General features: G+C 50.2%; 1 protein-coding gene and 1 pseudogene across 8 annotated transcripts in view; one reads left to right on the top strand and one right to left on the bottom strand.

The window, feature by feature from the left end:
* Positions 1–24,338, top strand: part of Fgfr1 (fibroblast growth factor receptor 1) — a 54,577-nt gene that overhangs the window by 26,736 nt on the left and 3,503 nt on the right. For 2 of the 8 annotated variants that reach the window (XM_032918785.1, XM_032918792.1), the window contains exons 3-13: positions 10,116–10,382; positions 12,128–12,217; positions 12,466–12,638; positions 14,795–14,918; positions 16,135–16,325; positions 18,509–18,653; positions 20,973–21,175; positions 21,945–22,090; positions 22,710–22,831; positions 23,167–23,277; positions 23,640–23,830. In XM_032918785.1, the coding sequence (XP_032774676.1) occupies positions 10,116–10,382; positions 12,128–12,217; positions 12,466–12,638; positions 14,795–14,918; positions 16,135–16,325; positions 18,509–18,653; positions 20,973–21,175; positions 21,945–22,090; positions 22,710–22,831; positions 23,167–23,277; positions 23,640–23,830 (1,763 nt within the window). The remainder of the gene's footprint in view (positions 1–10,115; positions 10,383–12,127; positions 12,218–12,465; positions 12,639–14,794; positions 14,919–16,134; positions 16,326–18,508; positions 18,654–20,972; positions 21,176–21,944; positions 22,091–22,709; positions 22,832–23,166; positions 23,278–23,639; positions 23,831–24,338) is intronic. The other 6 variants (XM_032918788.1, XM_032918786.1, XM_032918787.1 and 3 more) reach the window with 6 other exon arrangements.
* Positions 17,866–17,983, bottom strand: LOC116915194 (annotated as a pseudogene).

Raw genomic sequence — 24,338 nt, 5'->3', positions numbered from 1 at the left:
TGCAAAATGGTCCTTCTTGCTCCTCTCCCTTTTCTATTTAAGGAAAAAAAAAAAAAAAAAAACCTGTCCAAACCCCAGGTCAGGACACTGAACGCTGCTGATCAGGAGAAAGACCTGGTCATTGATTGGTGCATCTGTTTTCCTTACCACAGCACACCTATGCTCTCCCAGTTTTGCAGCGAGCCTCCCTTGTATTGAGGACGTCCCTACGTCCCCTTCTCGACGCCCGGTCTTGTGATGGTTATCACCTGGGATTTCGCCTCGATTGCTTGCTCTGTCTTGGTCTTGCTAGACTAGAGTGAAGTGTTCGGTTCTATTTCAAAGTCAAAATAACGTAATAAAAACCTCTGCCGAGGGCCCCTGGAGCCCCGCCGTGCTGTTCTTAGTTCCTGCAAAGTTGCTTTCAATGCCACCCCAAATTCCTCCCACATCCACAATTGCTCCCTCGTTTATCTCTGGGAGCCTGTGCCAAGACTGTAAACACTCCCAGACCACCATCTCCCTCTTACTGCAGAGACAGCCCCATCTCCCTTCATTTTCTTTAACCCAAAAATCCCAGCCACTGGCATTTCGTGGGGGTGACCCTGAGATCACCCAAAGCAGCTGTGTTTGGAAGGGAGTCCTTTGGTACCTAAATGCCTTCACCACTCCTGAGCTCTGAGAGATGAGACCCTTGTGTTGACTATTCTAGGAGTCAGACAAACCAGGCTAACGGCACGGAGGAAGCCGCTTTGAGTCTCGGGTGAGAGTACATTTTAAAATGGTGATACGCATCTGAAATTTCAACTCGAAAGGCTGAGGCAGGAGGATCCTGACTCAGCACCACCTCTTGATACCTGGGGCTGGAGGAGGGGCTGTCTCTAAAGTGAGCAGACAAAAAGGGGGCTAGTTACCAAGCTTGACACCCACCTTTAACACCAGCACTTGGGATGCAGAAGCAGGTGGGTCTCTGGTATTTGAAGCCAAACTGGTGGTCGTGAGTTTCAGGCCAGCTATGGATAAATAGTGAGACCCTTTCTCAGACCAAAAAAAACCAAAAAACAAAAAACTGAGGGGGGAAAAACAAAACAAACAAACAAACAAAAAACCCAGCCACTACCAGGGCTGGAGGTGTGGCTCAGTTGAGAGAATGCTTGTCTAGATTCTTTGAAGCCCTGTATTCCATCCTCAGCACCACATGAAGTGGCATGGTTCATCCGTGATGCCAACATCCCTCATCAGTGGTCAACACTAGCTTGGGGGTCCCTGCCTCCCAGGGATAGAAGGAGGGAGGGATGTAGCTCTTCAGCTGGAAACTTCAGAAGTAATGTGAAGTGGTGTTAGAGAAAGCATTTAAGAACAGCAAAGTCGGGGTTGGGGATTTAGCTCAGTGGTAGCTAGGCAAGCGCAAGGCCCTGGGTTCGGTCCCCAGCTCCGAAAAAAAAAAAAAAATAAAAAAAAAAAAAAAAAAAAAGCAAAGTCTCTAAAGTGGCAAAAAGAATGAAGAAATGGGGGGGTATGGAGGAGAGGCTGAGGCAGGGGAGAGGAGACAGCTAAAAGACTCTGGATTTTGTTTTTCAAGACAGGGTTTCTCAGGGTTGGGGATTTAGCTCAGTGGTAGAGCGCTTGCCTAGAAAGCGCAAGGCCCTGGGTTCGGTCCTCAGCTCCGAAAAGAAGAAAGAAAGAAAGAAAGAAAGAAAGAAAGAAAGAAAGAAAGAAAGAAAGAAAGAAAGAAAGAAAAGACAGGGTTTCTCTATGTAGCCCTGGCTGTCCTGGAACTCGCTCTGTGGACCAGGCTGGGCCTCAAACTCGCAGAGATCTGCCTGCCTCTGCCTCCTGAGTGCTGGGGCTAACGGCATGTGCCACCAGTATCCAGCAGCTCTGGATTCTTGAGGAGGGAATAGGTCTGAGATCTTGGTGATCTCAGAGCATGAGAGGACGAGAGACAGCGCGTTGTCACCTCTGCTGTTGAGCCAGGACTTCTCTCAGGACCTCTGATCTATGGAGGAGACATCCAGGCCCATTGACTAATTGGATGGTGCTAGAGGTTATCAGCTGTAAACTGTAAATGGAGGGTAAGAAGACAGCTGACTGGGGGAGGGGTTGCTGCGGGGAGGGCTGAGAGCCTCCCTGTGGTCAGGACATTGCTGTGCCCGCAAGCCATCAGTAGGTCATCCCTAACTGTTTCTCATCCTCACTTGGGGTGAGAAGCATCGAGGAGCAGCCCAGGATACAGCTGACCAGACACTTAAAGCCTTTTTGTGACTTTGCAGGAAGTTTCACAGCCAACCTCCACTTCTTTAAAACCAAGTAGCCCTATCACAGGTCACTGTGGTTTGTTAGTGCCACATGCGGTACCAAGGAGGGCCATCATTATTATTAGTTAGGGGTCTGCCATGAGGAGGGGACGCCCAATTCCCAAACCTGCTCAACTGGAGAGGTTCCTTCAGGTTAAAAGCACCGTTTTTGGTTTTTTGGCTTTGTCTGCATGTTTTGAGACAGGGTTTTTACTGTGTAGCCCAGGCTGCCCTTGAAACCCACGGAGATCTGCCTGACTCAGCCTCCAGAGTGCTGGGTTTCATCAAGTTGTGCGCCTGCAGACGGAGCAAGGTACATGAATTCTTAAGGTATCGATGAGATTAGGCTGTGAGATGGGGAGTGTAGGGGTGGGAATAAGCCCGGGGCAGCCGATTTTAGGATCCCATGCGAGAAGAGGGGAGACTGGGTTCTATTCGATGGGATTAAAGCATCTTCACAGATCTCTAAAAATCAGTGAGTTTAAAGACAGGGTGAAGCTAAATTGTACACTCGAGAGGCAGGAGGCCTGACCTAAATTTGAGGTCACTGTGACTTTCATAATAAATGGAAGACTAGCTCAGGCCATCATGTCGGTCTCAAGGGGGGAGAGGGGGGAGGCAAAACAAAAGACAGAAGTAAAGGAAAGGGTGAGCTGTGCTGGGACGTGTGTTCTGAAGAAGCAGGGTGCTTGGGTTTGGATCCCAGCTCTCTATAGCACTTACTACCCAGGAGCATTGTCCTGGTAAACCTTGTACCTCTGTATGCCTCCACTTCCCCTCTCTGAAATGAGGGTGCAGACGGTGGTACCCTACTCTAGCAACCGTGGGGATCTGATGAGGTAACACAAGAAGAGAGCTGTACACGGCACAAGCCCCACAGCCACAGGGTAGAGAGAACGTGAGGAAGTCTTTAAGGCTGCCACGCAAAGGAGACAGCAGCCTGGAGAAATGCTCGGCTCGCTGTGTGTCAGTGTCTGGTTTGCACGGCTGTGAATGGGAAGCGTCACACGGGGGTGAATGGCAAAGTGCTGTGCGATTGTGCTGTCTCTCCTCTTTGAAGTCATACCAAAGTGTGGGGGTTGGGCATGCACTGCCCTCAGTCCAAGTTGTGTTTTATAGAACCAGGCCTGGGGAAGGACATGATGTGTTTTATTTAATACAGTTTTTAAGTTGCATATTTTTAAATTGGTGTGTATGCACACACAGGCAAATGCAAGGCAGAGGCATATGTATATGCCACGGTGCACGTGTGGTAGTCAGAGGATAGCTTGTAGGGGTCGGATCTCTCTACCACGGGAGTCCTGGAGGCAGAACTCAAGTCGGGCTTTGCAGCAAGCTTGCTTGCCAAGTGAACCATCCTGCCATCCCAGGAAGTGACGTTGTAATGTGAGATACTTATTCACATGGCCCGAGTGGGCTGCACTTCGGTCTCCACAGACAGGTGTGGCCCCCAAGCATTTCTTTAATGGCTGTCTCCTATTGAACACTGTACAAGCTGACCCTTAATAAGATTTATATGGATTTGGGCCTCAAGGCTCCGTCTCCCACTTACCTAGGGCTCATGTCAGAAATCAGATTTAGAGTCAGATTATTGGATCAACATGCTCAGACCAGAATTACCTGCTAAAAGACTGGATCACTTCTGGCCTGCTCTGCCATAAGCAAATGTCACCCCTCTTGTCGTGTTGAGAAGTTACCACAATAGCCAAAGTATTTGGGGTACAAGTAGGAAGGGGGTCATAGGGTTTCATTCACATTTATCATGTTCTTTAACATAAAAGCACTATGCCCTTTGTGGCTGATTTCTTGAAGATTACTGAAGTCTGGTTCCCCACTCCTGTTCTAGAGGCTCTAATAGAGAAGCTGGATAGGGTTGACACATTCTCCCTTCTCTCTAAAGCAGTGGTTACTTAGTAACTGTGATTTTGCTACTGTTATGAATTGTTACGGTAGCTTCAGGCCTTTGATCCCCTCACTGGCAAGGGTTGGGGAACAGAGGCAGGCAGATCTCTAAGTTTGGGGACAGCCAGGGCTACACAGAGAAACCTTGTCTCAAAAAATTAAAAAAAAAAAAAAAAGATTCGTAAATATTTGTGTGTTTCAGATAGCCTTAGGCAAACCCTGAAAAAGGAACTTTCGACCCAAAAGAGGTCATGATCCACAGGTTGAGAAGCACTGCTCTAAAGGGACCACCAGTCCAGCCTGTTTTCTCAGCGACCATGTATGAAATGCTCCCCCTCTTTCCCCCTGGCCCCCCTCCTTTCTTCTTCCCCTCTTCCCTCTATGTTGCCAGCGTAGCTCAGGTTGGTATTCACTCCAGTGTCCCCCTCTTCAGCTTCCCTGTTGCTAGGACGCACACCAGACTTTTCCCTCCTATGTTTTAGACAGTTGTCCACACAGGCTTTAGGATTCAGGGTTGCACCTTGAGCCCCCTGTGAGAATGCTCCCAGCGAACTCTGTCTAACCTGCCGGGCTCTAACCTGGTGATCGTGGTAGGGATACCGTTCTGTAGTATGGTTTTGCTGTTTTCTGCAGCTTTACTGTCCAATACTCTGCAGACCGGTAGATAGTGTAAGCTGACGCACAGTCAGACATTATCAGCCCCACACCAGATCACTGAAGATCGAGATGCCTTGTGTTTCCAGAAGACAGTGAGTGCCCTGTCTCATCTTTTGGGATGAGATGCATGTAGCATATATACACGAAGGATAAGAAGGTTTTTAATGTTTTTTCTTTCTTTCTTCTTTTTCTTTTCTTTTCTTTTTTTTTTTTTTTTTTTACTTTTTAGAAAGATTTACTTATTTTATGTGTATGAGTGCTGTATCTGCATGTACATCTGCATACCAGAAGAGGGCATCAGAGTCTATTATAAATGGCTATGAACCACCATGTGGTGGCTGGGAATTGAACTCAGGACCTCTGGAAGAGCAGCCAGTGTTCTTAACCTCTGAGCCATGACTCCAGCCCCCTTACAATGTTTTTCAATCAGCTTGAAGGGGATATACTTTTAATCTCAATACTTAGGAAGCAGACACAGGCAGATCTCTTGTAAATTTGAAGCCAGCTACATAGTGAGTTCCAGGCCAGACAGGACTACATAGTGAGATCCTGTCTCAAAAAACAAAACAAAACAAAAAACAGTTTTACAAGACATTTATGTTTGTTTATTGTGTATGTAGTAAGGTCAGGGGAGCTCATTCTCTTTTCCCACCACATGGGTTCTAAGGGTTAAACTTGGGTTGTCAGGCTTGGCAGCAAGTCTGTCTGGTTGCCTCTACTTTATTTCAACAGGTTCCTATCCTACCCCATGCTGTCCCATGCTATCCTATCCAGTCTTCTATCAAGGACTAGAATGTGGATTTCAGCATCCGTCCAGCAATCAGGTGGCCCCCTTTTTCCTCCTTCACAGCCAGTTTAATGAAAGTAGCAGTTAGCTGGTCTCTCATTGGCTGATAAACCTGCCACATTGTAGCTCCAGCCTATTGGTTTTGACTGACAAAGTCCAGCTCAGAGGAGGCTATGCATGCGGACTACCTCTTGTCAAAGGAAGACGTGAGGGAGGGCCATGCAATTCTTAACAGCCATAGTGGGTTGCTACTGAACAATTAAACCACCTTACCTAGTAACAGAGTCAGTGTTAGGGTCACTCTAACACACAGGTAAGAGTCCAACTTGTTACCTTTCCAGGCCTCCCACAACAAAGTAACTTTCTTTATGGCTGCTTAGTAAATGGAGAACCCAGTTACAGCCCCTTGGCTGATTTATGAGTCTTCTAAAAGACCGGTTTCTGTGCTTGGTGTTAATTGTAAGAGTCAGTTCTGGCCTGGGTTGCTTTCTAATATTTAGGAGAGAGCAAGGAATGGCTACTTGTCATCCCTGAGGGACAGTACTCCCTGATGTCCTCCCGTCACTGGAATGTGATAGGTCATACACCCAAACACTGTTCAGCCGTTAAAAAGAAAGAAATTTGGAGAACAGCTCTGACCTAGAAGGACCTTGCCTACACAACAGTCCCAAAGTACTGCACAGTGTATGATCCTATTGTGGGAAATGCACAGAACTTTGGTGGCTAGTATGTGCTATGGCTGCAGGGTACAATGTCGGGCAACTGTAACCCTAGGAGCTGGGAAGCATAGGCAGGCAGTCTCTGAGTTCAAGGCCCAGGCTTGTCTACAATGAATTCCAGGTTAACCAGAGCTATTGAGAAACTCTGTGTGTGTGTGTGTGTGTGTCTGTGTGTGTGTGTGTCTGTGTGTGTCTGTCTGTCTGTCTGTCTCTGTGTCTATAGGATGTGTAGGAGACTCAGTTCTATGGGTATGTGTTTTGTTTTGGTTTTTTTTTTTTTTTTTTTTTTTTTTTTAGGCAGGGAGGTAAAATAGTCTAAAATTCGATTTTTGGAATGGTTTTCTAACTCTGAATATACAACTATTCTTCCTTTTCTATGGGTTCTGCTGGTTCTATCAACCATGGGTGAAGAACCTTTGGACAGAAATTTTTTTTTGTCTGAACTGAGTATTGTGAAAAATTAAACACTATGCAGACTAAAGGCTGCTGGGATTTTTCTGACAGTAGGCTTTGACTGATTGAGGCTGGAGAACTCCGGAGGTTATGACTGGTGTCATCAGGTTATGACTGGTGTCATCGGAAGTCTGGTTTCTCTGCAGGAGGATGGAGCAGTTGTGCTGAGACATAGCTGGGTTTGGGGGGAAGGCACGAACAAGGTTGGGTGGAGTGTTGGAAAGACAGGATTGGATTGGCAGGAGCCTTGGAGGCCGAGAGGGATTAGGGCCAAACGGTGGTTATACATGCCTTTAATCCCAGCAGGCCAGCCTGGTCTTAAGAGCGGCTTCCCGAACATCCAGGGCTACAGAGAGAAACCCTGTCTCAAAAAAACCAAAGGGAGGCAACAGGGGGGGGACGATGGGCCGGGACTTGGGTCTTACATTATATCTAGGGTAGGACTTTGATGAGGACAGTGACTATGTAAACCAGAGTGTAGGGCTGGGAGGAGTGTTGTCTGAGAATGGCTGCAAGAGCCGAGGGGTGGGGTTGGGGTGGGGGCGAAGGGAGTTGGAACAAGGATGCTGGTTCGAGGCTTTCGTAGCTCAGAGATGAGTTTCTTTTCCACGTTGGTCAGTGCCAGCTAGAAGTTATGGCCATGGGAAAGGGCAGACGCCGGCTCCTTCCCATGGGAGCATGCCTGTCTATTCTCTCTGCTGAGTTCTTTGGGAGCCAATTCTGGGACCTGTGTGATGTGATGCCTGGACTCTGAGAATTCGACTTCACTGTTGTTGACCAGTGGCCGGTCGGGATCAGGAGCGGCAAAATATTTAATGAGTGAGATCACTTGAGGGAAGTGAAATCGGATCAATAGGAGGAAGGAACGCTTGCCGCTCTCCTTCAGGGTCGAGTCCAAGCTGGTTTTTTAATTCTTTCGGCAAAAACCATAAACGGAAAGAATGGTCCACGGCAGCTATTTTTAATCAACTGTGTCTTCTGTTCTCCTCTGGTGCTCTCTGCTCTCCTCTGGTGCTCTCCTTGACCAGAGCACAAAAATAAACATGTGTTAGCTCGCTGGCATCCAGACTGGACTTGATGGCACTGTGTTTAGGAGAGAGAGTCCTTAGGTTGATAAACAGCAGTGTGTGGGCTCCTAGGAAGAAAAGCCGTGTTCAACCTGCCCCCCCACCTCCCCCATCTCCTCCCACCCCCACGTACCTAAGGCTTCTAGTGGACCACTCCAGAAAAAGACTTGTTAAAATGAGAAGTAAGGAGCTGGTGTGGTAGCTCAGGGCTTAAGAGGATCAGAGTACGGAGGGAGGGTCCCAGTTTGGCCCCCTCTGCCCATATCCCGTGGCTCACAACTGTCCCTAACTCCAGCTTTAGGTGGGTGATGGGACACCTCTGACCTCCCCAGGGACCCACGTTCCCACGTGCAAATGCCCACAGACAGACACAAAGCACAGACATACAGTTAAAAATGAAACCAATCTAAAAGAGAGAGGTGAGGATCTGTAAGGCGCTTTGCCCAGCACCCGCTTCTACTCCAAGCCCTGCAAAAGAAGGGGGAAGAGGGTGGGTGGGGGCGTCAGATTCGGGGTCAGATTTGGTGGGGCCAGTCTGTGCTACACAGTGAGTCAAGGCACTCTGGGCTATACAGTAAGACTTTGTCTCAGAAAACCAAAGTCCGGTGTAAGAAAAGGTTGGCTACATACCGTGAACCCCAGCACACAGGGTGAAGAAGTTGGTGGACCTCTGTAAGTTCCGGGCCAGCCAGGGCTAGAAAGTGAGGCCCTGAAAAAGAAGAAGGCCAGGTGGTGGTTAGAACTGAGGTCCCTGCTGTTTCAATGCTGGTGAACTCCTAGAGAGAGGCAGAGGATGGGATCAGACCAGGGCTGAAGGAGTTGTTTCAGAGTCTCAGGCACCTGTGACTTGAGCCTAGGTTGGTGGCAGGCACCTAGAACATTCTTTTTGGAGGCCAGCCATTCATTTGAACATCCAAAAAAGAGCAGAAACTTCTTTGGTTCCTCCTTAGCAAAGGGACGTCTTCGGCCAGTATGGCAGACTACTGATAGTGCCAAGAATATGGGTTTTCTGATGGTGAAGCAGTTCATTCGCAGGAGGGGTGGGTGCTCTCCACGGCTCGGATCCTGGGGGGAGGTCTTGTACTTCTGGTTGAGATACAGAAGGGGATGCCTAGGGTATGTGCACCTTAGCTACTTTTCTATCTCTGTGATGAGACACCAGGACCAAGGCAAGTTAAAGAAAGCACTTAACTGGGGGCTGGCTTACTGTTTCCGAGGGTGAGTCTATGACTGTTTTTGGTAGCACTCTGGTAGCACGAAGGCAGGCAAGGTACCGGAACTGCAGCTGAGAGCTTACTGGTCTACAAGTTGGAGGAAGGAGGGAGGGAGGGAGAGAAGAGAGAGAAACAGACAGAGAGATGGACTGAGTAACTGGGTCTGGCATGGACTTTTGAAACCTTGCTCACCGGGATAACACCTTCTCCAACAAAGACACCTACTTCTTCCCAGAACAGTTCTACCAACCCAGGATCAGACGCTCAATATGGGAGCCATTCTCTGTCTGTCACACCACCACAGTATGAGTATGACACTGTGTCCCGAGGAGGAAGATGGGGTGCAGGAGAGGGGTGAAGCCAGGCAGGCGATGAGAAAGGGTTTATGTGTGCCATGTCTGCTGCCAGAGCAAATGTGCCGTTGTGGCAGCTGCAGGCCTTGGGCCTAACACCTGTTAGCTGGAGGCTCCCCTGAGCTGACCTCTCCTTGGCTGTCCCTCCCACATAACGCATCTGTGTTGCTGGAGGGCCAGGCCCCCGCCCACGCTGAGTCATGTGTACCAAGAGCCCCGGGTTGACCAAATTCCTGCTCTCATCTTGGGCGTTGGGGCTGCTGGGTTTGTGAGGGGTTGGGTTGGTTCGCTAGGGAAAGGGGTGAGGCTGACTGACAGGGCTAAGAAGGACTGGGGTGTTCTGGTGGGAAGTAACCAAGAATTGAGCAGCATACGGGGAAGGGGGCATTCTAGATCTGGAAAGACCTTTCCCCTTAGACTGGAGGAAGTTGAAACACTGCTTAATGCTGCTGCGGCTGCTTCCTAACTTTGCCTTTTTCTTCTTTGACTTACGGAGAAGTGGGGTGGAGGAGAAGGGCTGGGGACCTCAGGTTGCCCAGCGTTTCCAACTGGTACATATCCCAGTCCCCAGCTCTGTTGCCTCAACTGAGGCTCGGACAGTGCAGCGACCTATGGCTCACCTAACTCCCTTTCTCCTCCTCCTTTCTCCACTTGGCTCTTCTTCCTGGCCCCTGTGGGTGGCTGCAGCTCAGCCCTGGGGAGTCCCTGTGGAAGTGGAGTCTCTCCTGGTCCACCCTGGTGACCTGCTACAGCTTCGCTGCCGGCTGCGCGATGATGTGCAGAGCATCAACTGGCTGCGGGATGGGGTGCAGCTGGCGGAGAGTAACCGTACACGCATCACAGGGGAGGAGGTAGAGGTGCGGGATTCCATCCCCGCTGACTCTGGCCTCTACGCTTGTGTGACCAGCAGCCCCTCTGGCAGCGATACCACCTACTTCTCCGTCAATGTCTCAGGTTGGTAGCAATGCCCTCTGCCCCCACCCCCCACCCCCGTCCACTCCTCCAACTTTGCTAGTTTTCAAGGGAGGCGAACTTCCTTCCCCCTCCTCGATCCGCCCGACTCTGCTTCAGAACTGCCGCCCACTAACATTGCTCTCCCTGCCCGCTGCGTGGCTTTAGCTCTCAGGAGGTTGACCCGGTAGGGCAGATGCCAAGCTAAGACCTACCTCAGAGGTGATTATTAATGCTTTGGGGTGTTAAGACCCCTGTCATTTCCCCAGCACAGCATGTCCAGGTCACTCTAAGTGGGGCTCAGCCAGCTTGATCTTGTCAAGTCCTAGGCTTAGTGGTTGGAACCTGAGAACATATGGTAAGGTTCCTGCCGTGGTGGGAAGGACTCGGGTACACGGCCATGTTCAGGCTTTGTGGGAAGAAGAAAACCTGTTGTCTGGCAGCCCAGCGAGTGAGCCTAGAACTCTTATGGCTGGGAATATGTTCCCTGTAGAATGTGACTTTCACAAAACCACATTCCAGAAAAGCTGGAACTTCCTTTATGCCAACCTGAGGGCTTGGTACCTCATCCCAGGCACCATGTAGAACTTGTCCCCAGTTAAGGAACATGTTTCCCTAGTCCCCAAGAGTGGCATCGGGAACTAGAGAGACCTCTAGTGGATATTGAGACTTTTCTTTTTTAAACGGGGTGCATCCCATTTATGGAGTGGAGGATCTCTCTATGCAAGCCCTGGCTGTCCTGCAACTCACGGAGACCAAGCTGGTCTCAGAGTCACAGAGATCCGCTTGCTCCCAAGTGCCGGGATTAAAGGTGCTACCTCACATAGCCTGTTTTTACACGAGGCACATCCCATTTGGGGAGTGAAGGCAGCTATAGCCGGGCACAGCAGTGAGTACCTTTAATCCCAGCACTCCAGAGGATCTCTGTTTTGAGTTCGAAGCCAGCCTTGTCTACATCTCCACATCACGAGACACACTGTCTTAAAACATCTACAGAAAAGGCAGCTCTGGAGCAAGAGAGATTGCCCAGCTGTTAAGAGAACCTGACACCCTTGCAGAGGACCTGGATTTGGTTCCCGGCATTCACGGCTTTCTTACAGATGCCTGTGACTTCAGTTCCTGGGGATCCAGCACCCTGTTCTGGCCCACGCCCCCTCGGGCTCCTGCATGCACATGGGACATGCTCATACAGGCTCATATACATATATATAAATTAAAAAATAAATCTTTGGGGGAAAGAGAGAGAGAAAGGGAAGCAGGTAGCTCCCAGCCCTCAGGAGATTCACACTAGAAGATTCTAACTGCAGGCTGTTTAGCCCACAGCTTTAGAAGTATCCGCAAGGCCCAGGTGTCTAGATCAGCCTTGGTTTCTCAGCGGTTGATGTCCAAAGAAAACCAATTCTTCATCTGCTGTTGTGGGTACCCAGGTGGTACTGTTAGCTGAGAGGTCTTGGTATATGGGCTGGAATTAAATAAATTTGGCAAAAAGGAGCTAGCCCGGTTAGAGCCATCTGGACTTTTGGGCAGAAGGCAGTGCACTGGGCCGGGATGAGTGCTGGAGCACGCAGTTCTTAAACAGAAACTGTCACTGAGGCAAAATTCAGGAAAACTGGGAGTCCTTACAGGATGGATGTTGACAGGATGGATGTCTGTGACCACACTGAGGTGGTCTAGACTGGGCAACTGCTGTTCGGATGGCAGTCTAGAAATACTTGGACATACCTCAGTTTCCCTCCTTCCTCTCATAGATGCACTGCCATCCTCGGAGGATGATGACGATGACGATGACTCCTCCTCAGAGGAGAAAGAGACAGACAACACCAAACCAAACCGTAGGCGTGAGACACTGTTTTCTATCTTACTGCCTTTGGGACCTGGGAGTTGGGACTTAGAGGAAGGCCTGTCTGAAATGGGAGGAGAGAGACTCGGAGGGCCTGTGGGCCCACAGTGCCTAGCTGCTGCCCCTCTAGATGACCTAGGGTGCTGAGCAGGCAGACGGGGTGCATGTGGTCCCGCCTGGGCCCTGGCTTCTGAGCCCGATCACTCCTGCTGCCCTCATCTGTGTCCTCTGGCTTTTCCTTGACAGCTGTGGCGCCATACTGGACATCCCCAGAGAAAATGGAGAAGAAACTGCACGCGGTGCCAGCTGCCAAGACGGTGAAGTTCAAATGCCCGTCGAGCGGGACACCCAGCCCCACTTTGCGCTGGTTGAAAAACGGCAAGGAATTCAAACCTGACCACCGGATCGGAGGCTACAAGGTAAGGGTACACACAGACCAAAGAACAGCTAGAGCAAGGCGTTGGATGGGGGCTGGGATAGCAAATGTCTGTTACCTGCTTTGATTGCTTTGTTGTTTTTGTTGTTGTTGCGGTTGCCTTTTTAAAGGTTTTTGTTGTTGATTTTCAAAATTTTTAAAGTTTATTTTATAATTGTTTCACATGCGCGCGCGCGCGCGCGCGTGTGTGTGTGTGTGTGTGTGTGTGTTTGCGTGTGTGTGTGTGCGTGTGCCACGTGTGTGCCCAGTGCCTGCAGAAGTCTGAAGAGGGTGCCAGATTCCTGAGAACTATAGTGTTTTGATTTTTTACTACTTTAAAATTTTTTGTCTGCGGGAGGATAAGCATGTGGAGATGTGAGGAAAACAGGGAGGGCTCTGTTCTCCTTCACCTAGGAGGGTCCTGGAGATCACCTCGGGTCGTCAGGCATGGTCACAAGTCCCTTTCTTTACCCTTTATCTTACCAGCCACCATTAGTCCTCTCCTCCCTCCCTCCCTCCTTCCCTCCCTCCCCTCTGGGTTTTGATCCAGGGTCTCTCTCTACTTAGCTCTGGCTGTCCTGGAACTCACTGTGACCACCAGGCTGCCCTCAAGCTCACAGAGAGCCGCCTGCCTCCGCATCCTAGGTACTGGGATTGAAGAAGGGCATGTGCCACCACACGGCCCTCTTGCATACTTTTAAAGGACCTTTCTCAGGACAGATTACTGGAAGTGGAGTTATCAGGTCCAAAAGTTGTAGCTATGTTTTACGTGTTAGATATGTCAGTACCCATCATCCACTTCCTCCATGGTGCATGCGAAACCTGCACCATTGAGGTTCATCTTCAGCCCTCAAGTCCTAAAAGGGAAAACCAGTCACCTCCGTAACTGGATATTCGAATGACAGACTTCCGAGACATTTGCCAAGAAACACAACTGGTGAATGTGTTCGTGTTGCTTTTTGATACCAATGGGCATTTCCTATGCTGATAAGCCGCTTCCTCTCCCTTGTAGGAAGAACATTTTTGATGAGAATCTCTTCCTCAGAGATCTGATGATTCCCCCAGGTCCCAAATATGTCTGACTCCCCTGGAGTCTCTTTTCTCATACCTTTATGACTTTTTTCGGGGGGACTGTGCTCCTTCTGTATGTGCCCCAGACTGGTCTGAACTCCTGACTCTTCCGTGTACCTGAATGGCTTCTCATTGTTCCTGTATAAGTACGAGGGGCTGGCTAGAGAGACAGCTTAGTGGTTAAGCATATACTACTCTGTTCCAGAGTACCAGAGTCTGCTGACCAACACCCACATCAGGCAACTCACAACCACCTAGAACTCTAGCTTCAGGGCTTTTGTGGACGCACGCGCATGCGCGTGCACACACACACACGCACACACACACACGTGCACAATCTTTTTCTTTCTCTATTAATTATTTGATCGTGTGTCGTCGTTCCCCGCCCCCACCCCCAACCAGGATTTCTCTGTGTAGCTCTGGCTGGCCTAGAACTCAGAAATCTGTCTGTCTTTCCCTCTCGAGTACTAAAATTAAAAGTGTCTGCCACCACCACTCAGTTCTGTAAACCACATAAGGAGGTAAATGTCAAAGGGCAGCTGTGGTGAGCAGCCTGCCGCAGTTCCTCCGTGGAAGAGCAGGGGACGGTTGAGGACGGATCTGACCATAGTCAGCAGAAGAAGAGACGTGGTTTCTGCGTTATTTTTATTATATGTTCATTTATTTTGTGTGCACATGTGCAAGCAGTGGTGTGCACATGGAGGTTCGAGAACTACTTGTAGGAATTCCTTATCTCCGTCCACCACCTGGGGCAAGTGCCTTTATCCATGGAGCCATCTCGCCAACCCTGAGGAGATAGTTTGTGAAACTTTCACCACGTCAGGCGGACATGGCGAGGATTCCCAGTGAGCTTAGGAGAATTTCCCAAAGACATGTTTGTCCAGATCGCTGATGCTGCCGTGAAGACGGCCAGCGTCTTCACACCCTGCTGGTTTTAGTTCACAGGAAGGGTTCTGAGTGTGAATAGACCAGGAACCAGTCCTTCTGTGGTATGCGTGACTAACAGTGCATCACTGGCCGTGTGTGCGGCTCTCACCTGCACTCTCCACAGACCCTCAGCAAAGCCACTTGTCTGTCTGTGCCCTACAGGTTCGTTACGCCACTTGGAGCATCATAATGGACTCTGTGGTGCCTTCTGACAAGGGCAACTACACCTGCATCGTGGAGAACGAGTATGGGAGCATTAACCACACCTACCAGCTAGACGTTGTGGGTAAGAAGGCCGGGGCTAAGTGGGCAAGAGTCAGTCAGAGGCAGGGTGGGGGTGGAAAAAGTCAGCTGAGGAGTCTGAGATTCTAGGATGGATTCTGGACATTCGGTACTAAACTTTCCACTTTGAGCTTTAGTTTTTGCTCCCTGCCTCTCCCCTCCCTTCATTCTTTCCAATTTGAGATAATGATCTCAGACTTTAGCCCAGACAGCTGTGGAACTCACCATAAAACTTAGCCTGATTTTGAACTCATGGCGATTCTCCTGCACCAACCTCTCAAGTGCTAAGATTTCCTTCCTTCTCTTCCTTCCTTCCTTCCTTCCTTCCTTCCTTCCTTCCTTCCTTCCTTCCTTTCTTTCTTTCTTCTTTCTTTCTGTCGTCTGCCTTTTCTCCCAACCTTCCTTCCTTTCATTTATTTATTTTGGAGACAAAGTATCTCTATGTATCCCTGGCCACCTGGAATTTACTGTGTAGACCACGCTTCCCTTGAACTCACTGGAGAGCTGCCTGAGTGCTGGAATTAAAAGGCGTGCACAACTATTCCTGGCTCACTTTAGAAAACAAAAGTCATTCATTAAGCAACAGCTACTGTTAGCCTTCATGTCTAGGAAGACACAGCTTGGTGTAGCAATGAGAAATACAGTGTAACAGTAGCTGTTGCTTAAAGAACATCACTAACATACCAGGGTCTATAAGTCCCTGCTCTGAACTTTGTCCTTTGCGTCCTCGCAGTACAAACACCATTAAAGTAGCCATATAGGCCAAGTGCACATACTGGGGTGCAGAGGCGAAGTGCCTTGAAGTACAGAATTGCCATCGTGTCCACTTGGTAGTATCCTGGAAGACAAACAGTGTGTTGTTCATCTCAGGGCAGTGATTGAAAAGGTTCCGGGTATCCAGAGCCTCGAAACAAACACCTGCTTTGCCATTGATAATAGCCCAGAGAGGAGATTCTAATCTGGGAGGTTTGGGAAGGGTCTAAGATGCTGGAATCTCGGGGTGTGTCTCTATTTAGACTTGGTTGTGTCTTGAAGTGTGGGTGCAGGTCTGGAAGAAACGGCACCCCTTCTCTCAGATCAGGTTCAAGGGGCTGGAGTTTAGCAGAAGCAGTGGGAAGGATACTGCGGAGGTCACTGTAGGCCTTAACCACTGTCAGCATCCCAGCCACGACCAGGTCAGTGAAGAGGCTAACATGTCCACCCTCCCTGCACCTCCACAGAGCGATCCCCTCACCGGCCCATCCTTCAGGCAGGGCTACCGGCCAACAAGACTGTGGCCCTGGGCAGCAACGTGGAGTTCATGTGCAAGGTGTACAGTGATCCCCAGCCTCACATCCAGTGGCTGAAGCACATCGAGGTGAATGGGAGTAAGATCGGCCCAGACAACTTGCCGTATGTCCAGATCCTGAAGGTAATCTTAGCCTCACTCTTGGCTAGTTTGCTGGGAAGGTGACCAGGTGTTCCCTGGGGCTCAGTGCCTGGGATTTGGGCTCAGCCTTACCCATAAGGCACAGACTCTACTGGCCACAGGCTGGTGACAGCCAAAGATGGGGGTGAGCTGGGAACAGAGGGTGGCTGGGTGACGCGGGTGGCTGGTTCCTAAAGAACTTCGAGAGTGGCCCAGGATCTTGGGTCAGTTACTCAAGGAAGACATTGAAACTCCTGCTTGCTTGTGACGGGAGACCACAGCCTCCAACAGCAAATGTTTCCCAGGGTCTTCCTGCTTGTTTTTCCTAAGTCACAGTCTTTGGGCGAACAAGGTAAATGGCAAGGGCATTGCTTAAACAGTTGGCAAAGTAAATGCCACCTATAAATTCTAGGCCGGTTGAGGAGTAACGGCATTTCCTTCCTTTTTCCTCTTGCTCCCAGACTCATTGTCCGAGGGCTCCGTTAATCCAGGGCGCTAACTGGCAAGGTCCCCAGTGAATCTTGCAGCAGGAGTAACCAGAAGTTAGAGCCCATCCTCCCCTGCCTGGGCTGCCCTAGAGATTTACTGGCTGCCCCCTTTCTCTTTGCCACTGGAGCTGAAAACATTCTGGAAGAAAGGGGGCCAGCTCTCTAACTTGGGGCCTTTTGGGAGCGCGTTCTCCAATTACATGTTCCCAACCCGGTCTTGGAGGAGGGAGTTTAACGTATACTGAATATTTGCTTTGGGACAGTGACCTCTCCTCGGACCCCCTGCCCTCCCCTCCTCTTCTTCCCCCCCTCTCCAATTTCCCTTTTTCTCCCTCCCTCCGACCCCCCCCTGTTTTACTGTTTTAGCTTTCCGTCTCTGTCCACTCTCATTAGCAGCTTCGTTTTGTCCCCACTCAGAAGAGAAGACTGTAGGTCTCAGTGTCTCCCTCGCCTTGGCTCCTCGGGCTGAAAGCTGCCCAGGAGCACAGTGTGGCCACATCTTGGTGTTTGCCCAACTGACTGGTGTGTCGTTGGTTTGTTCCAGCATTCGGGGATTAATAGCTCGGATGCGGAGGTGCTGACCCTGTTCAATGTGACAGAGGCCCAGAGCGGGGAGTATGTGTGTAAGGTTTCCAATTATATTGGCGAAGCCAACCAGTCTGCGTGGCTCACTGTCACCAGACCTGTGCCAAAAGGTAACGGGGAGATGGACGGGACCCTGTACTGGGTACTTGATTAAAGCTCCACACTGCTGGGGCAGGTTGGGAAGCCAGTTCCAACTCTACCTTTTTCTCCTACTGTGTTCCTCATGCCCAGAGCCATGGAAAAATCCCTGGCTTCTCGGGAGGCTGGTTTGGTTTGGTACTGTGTTGGTGATCTGTGGCTCCCTCTGTGCCTTAGGTATATATGTGTGTTCTCTCCCCCCCTCCTGTGTGTGTGTGTGTGTGTGTGTGTGTGTGTGTGTGTGTGTGTGTGTGTGTGCCTCTATAGACTTGGGAGATATTAGGAATGATGTTTGACTGAAGTTTTTTTTCTTTTCTTTTTTTTTTTTTTCTACTTGTACTCACTTTTTTTTAATGATATACCATAAAATACAGCATATCAGCCATCTTAAAGGAAGACTTTACTCTTGCATGTTAATTACTGATTAAAGAACACAGTATTCAGCCACGCTTTTGACTGAAGTTTTCAATAGTGACTAAGAGAAGGGACCAGATATCTGCAGGTCGTGCGTGCGTGTGTGTGTGTGTATGTGTGTGTGTGTGTGTGTGTGTGTGTGTGTGTGTGTGTGTGTGTGTGTGTGTTGGGTTGGGTGTGGAGACTGCCTTTCTTTCCCTGCCGTCTGTACCCACTGACTCTCTCCACCTAAAACCAAACAGCCCCCTACCTGCCAGGCCCCATTTCTCCATGCTGCCCACCGCCCGCATGCTTTGGCTGGGCCAGTGGCTGCCAGCGTCTGGTGAAGGGTCATAACCAAGCCGTCGTCTCCTCAGGTCTGCCGGAGAGCCTCCCTCAGAGCCTCGCTGTTTTCCTCTAACAGGTCTCGCTGGCTGGTGGTTTTTCTGCCCTGTTGCAAAGGAGATGCTGGGGGAGCATTTCTTCCTCTGGTTTTGGTCCCTTCTCTGTCCCTCCGTTCCTCCGCCTCTCTGAGGTCTCATGTCCTGTGCTTGTCCATTTTGCTTCCGTCGTCTCTTCTAGACTGCTGGAGTTAATACCACCGACAAGGAAATGGAGGTGCTTCATCTACGGAATGTCTCCTTTGAGGATGCGGGGGAGTATACGTGCTTGGCGGGTAACTCTATCGGACTCTCCCATCACTCTGCATGGTTGACCGTTCTGGAAGGTATACACTGCACCGATCCTCTCCGGGTCCTGCCTTTGCCACGGGAGCAGCCCATCCATTACGGGGCTGGGGAGAGGCAGAAAGGGGCGGCTCCCATCTGCTGTGTACCCCTTTCTGCTCGGGCTTTGAGGCACAAGCAGGGGAAGTTCCTGGATTTCCAGGAAGTGACACGGCAGCCTCCCCTTGCACATGTATATCTGCCTCTCTCCCTGGCCAATGTAATGCATGTGTGAGCTCTGGGTTTACCTCGCTCGCATTTGGGCTTTCCAGCACAGGCTCCTTCCGTCCCTGGGTATAGCATCTTCCCTCATCCATTTGGTACAGAGGGTTTGAATGATGGGATCTTCTTTAGCCAATCCCAAAAAGAGCCATGGACCTCTTCTCCACGGATACAAGCTCTTGGCCAATAGGAGCTTACAGCTTCCATAGAGTGTTGCTGGACCACACTTCTTCATTCTGCTTTGTACTCTGATTGACTCACTGGGATAGCAAAGTTGAGCTACCTAAGAAAAGCCTGTCTTAGCCATTCGGGATGCCTGGTGGTACCCATTTGTGGACAGCCCTCCTGGCCTGCCCCTCTCAAGTGGGAAGATCTATGTCAGTGCATTACCCAGGAAGAAAGGAGCCTGTGGCCTTGCTGGGTGGTGGGCTGGTGACCACAGGACCAGTATGGTTTTGCTTGCATGAGACCTGAGAGCTGCTCTTCTGTGGCGGCTGAGTGCATACCTTCTCCACTCTTCCCTTCCACCTTGCTTGCCCAGCAGTCTCACACACTGCCGCTAGCAGAGAGGCATCCTGTCTTTGTCGTCGTCTCTGTCTGTGTAGTCGGTGCTCCCTGTGAGTCCTCATTTCCTGACACTTGATGGGGGGTGTAAGGGAGATCGGGGATGATGGACAGACACAAACAGATACCTTCTCTGTCGTCAGTTCTGTTGTTTCCTTGTCGGGCTGGGAGGACTCTCAGGGCTGGGAGGACTCCCAGGGTGTCACTTTGACTGGCTGAGGATTTAAAGGGAAGGCTGTTGGAGGAGGGCTTATATACCTGCAGGGCAAGGAGGTTCCAGCAGATAGACTCTGTTTCTTGTAGTGAAGAGAAAGAGAGACTGGCTGGCAAGTGGGGTTGAGCGTGTGTCTTAGCCGGGATGGCCACTGCGTCGGTGAAACACCGTGACCAAAAGCAGCTTGGGAAGGAAAGAGTTTATTTATTTCCCTTACTCTTCCATATCACCCAGTTCATCATCAAGGGCAGTCAGGAGCAGAAACAGATACAGGGCAGGAACCCAGAGGCAGGAGTCTGGTGCAGAGGCCACGAAGGGGTGCTGCTCAGCCTGCTTTCTTATAGCACCCAGGAGCGTCTGGATGGCACCCCCCACAATGGGGTGGGCTCTCCCCTATCAATTACTAATTAAGAAAATGCCCTACAGGCTTGCCTATAGCCCCCCCTTTTTTAAAGATTTATTTATTTAATGTATATGAGTACATTGTAGCTGTCTTCAGACACACCAGAAGAAGGCCTCAGTTTCCATTACAGATTGTCATGAGCCACCATGTGGTTGCTGGGAATTGAACTCAGGTCCTCTGGAAGAGCAGTCAGTGCTCTTAGCCGCTGAACCATCTCTCCAGCTCCCTATAGCCCATTCTTATGGAGGTGTTTTCTCTAGTGAGGTTTCCTCCTCTCAGATGACTTCAAGTCAAGTTGACATAAAACTAGCTAGCCCGGTATGAATTCTAAATAGAGAACATAGGAAAATGATCACCCCGCCCCATTCCATTTCCTTACATTTTAAGAATCCTGGGGGGGGCCATGACTAGATTTCTTACATGGTTAAATACATGGTTTTCCATGTAGAGACATATTTAGCCATTCATTCACTTTGCCTGTGTTTTGCTATTTACTGATCTGCTCTAACAGGTGACGGGTGTTTGGTAAGACACAGGATGAGCATTCATTAGGGTCCCACTCTGTCAGGTGTTTTGAGGCTATCTGGTCTTTTGGGCACAACAGCCTGTTTCCATATAATATGTGTGAGCAGCATTGGGCTTCTGCAGGTGCCCATCCAACCCAGTGGTCAGCTAAGCAAGTTGGCACTGGAGTTAATGAGTGCTGGGCTTGCTTGGCAGGATAGTCTAGGTTGCATTTACCCTCGATGGGGTGTGAGTTTAAGGATGTTTAAGGATACCTCAGAGGTCCCAAGGTACCTGGTCCTTTGATGGCAGGATCCCAGGGGAAAGGGGCAGGTGCTGGGTTTCTCATGGGGCACACCTCTTGTGAGCAAAGCCCCGCCATGACCTGCTGACACCCTGTCCACACTGACCCAGCCCTGGAAGAGAGACCAGCCGTGATGACCTCACCTCTGTACCTGGAAATCATTATCTACTGCACCGGGGCCTTCCTGATCTCCTGTATGGTGGGCTCCGTCATCATCTACAAGATGAAGAGCGGCACCAAGAAGAGCGACTTCCATAGCCAGATGGCTGTGCATAAGCTGGCTAAGAGCATCCCTCTGCGCAGACAGGTAACAGAAAGTAGATGGGGGATTTGCAGGCTCACCACTGTCTCACCCCCTCTTCCTGGGCCTCCGGGGTCTGCTCCCCTTCCTACTCTCCTGGGTTTTTCTCATCTCCCACTCTGGACTTGGCTCCAATTTCTGGACACATTGGAACATTGTAAACTAATTCCGTCACCCGAGACACGGTGGGAGGAAATGGGTTAGAAGGCGCAGACGCATGAAAGATCAATCATTCCTCAGAACACCGCTGACCCAGAAAGGTGCCTTTAAGGATTAGGAATCCATAAATCTGAGGTAGAGAGTTTTTGCAAAGAGTTAGGGACAAGAGAAGAGCAGTTATATCATAAAACACTAAGCTTGAAGAGGTCTATCTGGTATGCTCATTGATTAGGTAAGCAAAATGGAGCCCAGGAAGACTTTGTTTGTCTTTTGGTTTTTCAGGACAAGGTTTCTCAGTGTAGCTGTCCTGGAACTGACTTTGTAGACCAGGCTGGCCTTGAATTTAGAGATTGGCCTGCCTTAGCCTCCCGAGTGCTGGGATTAAAGGTGTGCACCACCACCGCCTGGTTCTGGAAAGACTTTTTGATGGTGGAAACTGCTTAGAGCTTCTGTTATGGTTTTGGTTTGTTTATTTGTTTGTCTTCACCACATCCTTAGGAATAGAAGTAAATCTGAGCTATTTATGGTTTAAAAGAAAAAAAAAGTGGGGATTTGGAAGGGAGGGGCTGGCTACCGATTCACGCTCTCCTTGCTAGAAGGGTGACCCCACTCTTTCTTACAGGTGTCAGCTGACTCCAGCGCTTCCATGAACTCTGGGGTTCTCCTGGTTCGGCCTTCGCGACTCTCCTCCAGCGGAACCCCCATGCTAGCGGGCGTCTCTGAATATGAGCTCCCTGAAGATCCCCGCTGGGAGCTGCCCCGAGACAGGTAATGCTGCTGTAGTTTTCCCCCGCGGATGCCCGCGCTTTTGCTCTAGCTGTAGGAATTGTGTATGCCAGGGCCTTCTAGGCACTGAAAGAACATGATGCCTCTCTAGAAATAGCCCCGCTACTTCCTGCTCTTGGTCGAATGACATACCAAGAGAAATGCTTGATCTGGGGGCTGGAGAGGTGGCTCAGCGGGTTAAGAGTACTGACTGCTCTTCCAGAGAGGTCCTGAGTTCAATTCCCAGCAACCACATGGCGGCTTACAACTGATGCCCTCCTCTGGTGCATCTGAAGACAGCTACAGTGTACTCATATACATAAAATAATTATTTAAAAAAAGGCTTGATCTTCCTGAGTGATGGTGTCACACACCTTTGATCCCAGAGCTCGGGAGGCAGAGGCACGCAGGTCTACCCCACATTCAGGAGAGGCAGAGGTAGAGAGATCTGAGTTCAACGCCAGCCTAATCTACAGATCGAGTTCCAGGCCAGCCAGGGCTACCCAGAGAAACCCTGTCTTGAAAAATGGAGGTGTGGGGGATGTTGACGTTTACCAGCCCTGACTGACACTGCCCGTTGGTCCAGTCCTAACTGTCACTCACTGCTTGTCTCCCACTCAAGACTGGTCTTAGGAAAACCGCTTGGCGAGGGCTGCTTCGGGCAGGTGGTGTTGGCCGAAGCCATCGGTCTGGATAAGGACAAACCCAACCGCGTGACCAAAGTGGCCGTGAAGATGTTGAAGTGTGAGTGGAGCTCCTGTGTCCTGTGGAGTGGTCTCTTTCCTTTCTAAGCATCCTATGATGCAGTCTCCGCTCATACCTGCTACAATCTCACCTTGATTCCTAATGTTGTCCAGGGGCTCACATGCTCTTCTTAAATCCCATAACTGGCTGGTTTTTCTTGTGGTGGCTCCAGCCGCCTTCTGTAGCACCACAGGGTAGTGGTGGCTCCTGGTGGGAAGCAGGAGGAAAGAAGGGAGTCCTGGGGAAAAGGGGGCTCCTCCAGGATCTGTTTCCCCGGGGCCCTCAGCTGTCCTTTCCACCTCCCTCACCCCCCCCCCTCTGGTTTGCATGTGAAGCTGATGCGACAGAGAAGGACCTGTCGGACCTGATCTCGGAGATGGAGATGATGAAAATGATCGGGAAGCACAAGAATATCATCAACCTGCTGGGGGCATGCACACAGGATGGTAGGTGGCTCCTAGGGCAGGGAGGGGGTTTAATGTGTTATTCAGGAGCTGAGCCAGCCTGATTAGCATTCATTTAAGATTCCTTACCAACACCGAGAGGAACTATGTCATTAACCTCTACATTAGGGTGCCTACCCTCAGCTTTGCCTGGGAGCGTTCTGGACTATGCGGGGAAGAATTCTTGTTCTGGCTTTCTTTTGGGCAGAATGGCTTTACCTGTTCCCTCTGGAGGAGGCAGGAAAGAGTTTACACTGGGCATGGGAGACGGTGGGCTGTGATGTCAGGGGGAGGGGCTTCCATTAGATGGCGCTCCCCTTGCTGACCTATGGCCTGACCCGTGGTCCCTACGTCTTTGCTCTCAGGTCCTCTCTATGTCATCGTGGAGTATGCCTCCAAAGGCAATCTTCGGGAGTATCTGCAGGCCCGGAGGCCTCCTGGGCTGGAGTATTGCTACAACCCCAGTCACAACCCTGAGGAACAGCTGTCTTCCAAAGATCTGGTGTCCTGTGCCTATCAGGTGGCCCGGGGCATGGAGTATCTTGCCTCGAAGAAGGTGTGGAGACTGAATACACCCCTCCCCACAAAAGGCAGGATGGGACTGGACCCGGCTAGCTCTCCATGCCGGCCTTGAGCTCATGATCCTTCTACCTCCGTCTCTCTGGTGCCGGGATGCTGACACGGCACTGCCCTCCCTACCTGTCTCCAGCTTATGACTGTTAATCCTTTAGACCTGTGGCGGCATGGAGCCTGTCCCCTCGTGCTATAGGCTCTGAGTATTGGGAGAGCCTCTGTACCCTTGGAATCAGAGCAGATTAGGAGTCTGTGTAACCACTTTCTGCATAGACTCAGACAGCCATTTTTACTTTTTTTTTTTCTTTTTTTCGGAGCTGGGGACCAAACCCAGGGCCTTGCGCTTGATAGGCAAGCGCTTTACCACTGAGCTAATAAATCCCCAACCCCAGACAGCCATTTTTAATTCGTGTTTTTCTTTTTGAAATTAAGGTCCCACTAGTTTTTGTAACAGAGGCCAGCCTCACATTCATTGTGTAGCATAGACTGGC

The sequence above is a fragment of the Rattus rattus genome, chromosome 13, assembly GCF_011064425.1.
Source record: "Rattus rattus isolate New Zealand chromosome 13, Rrattus_CSIRO_v1, whole genome shotgun sequence".
NCBI lineage: Eukaryota > Metazoa > Chordata > Mammalia > Rodentia > Muridae > Rattus > Rattus rattus.
The sequence above is the reverse complement of the archived record's forward strand: the minus strand, read 5'-3'. Positions and strand labels throughout refer to the sequence as shown.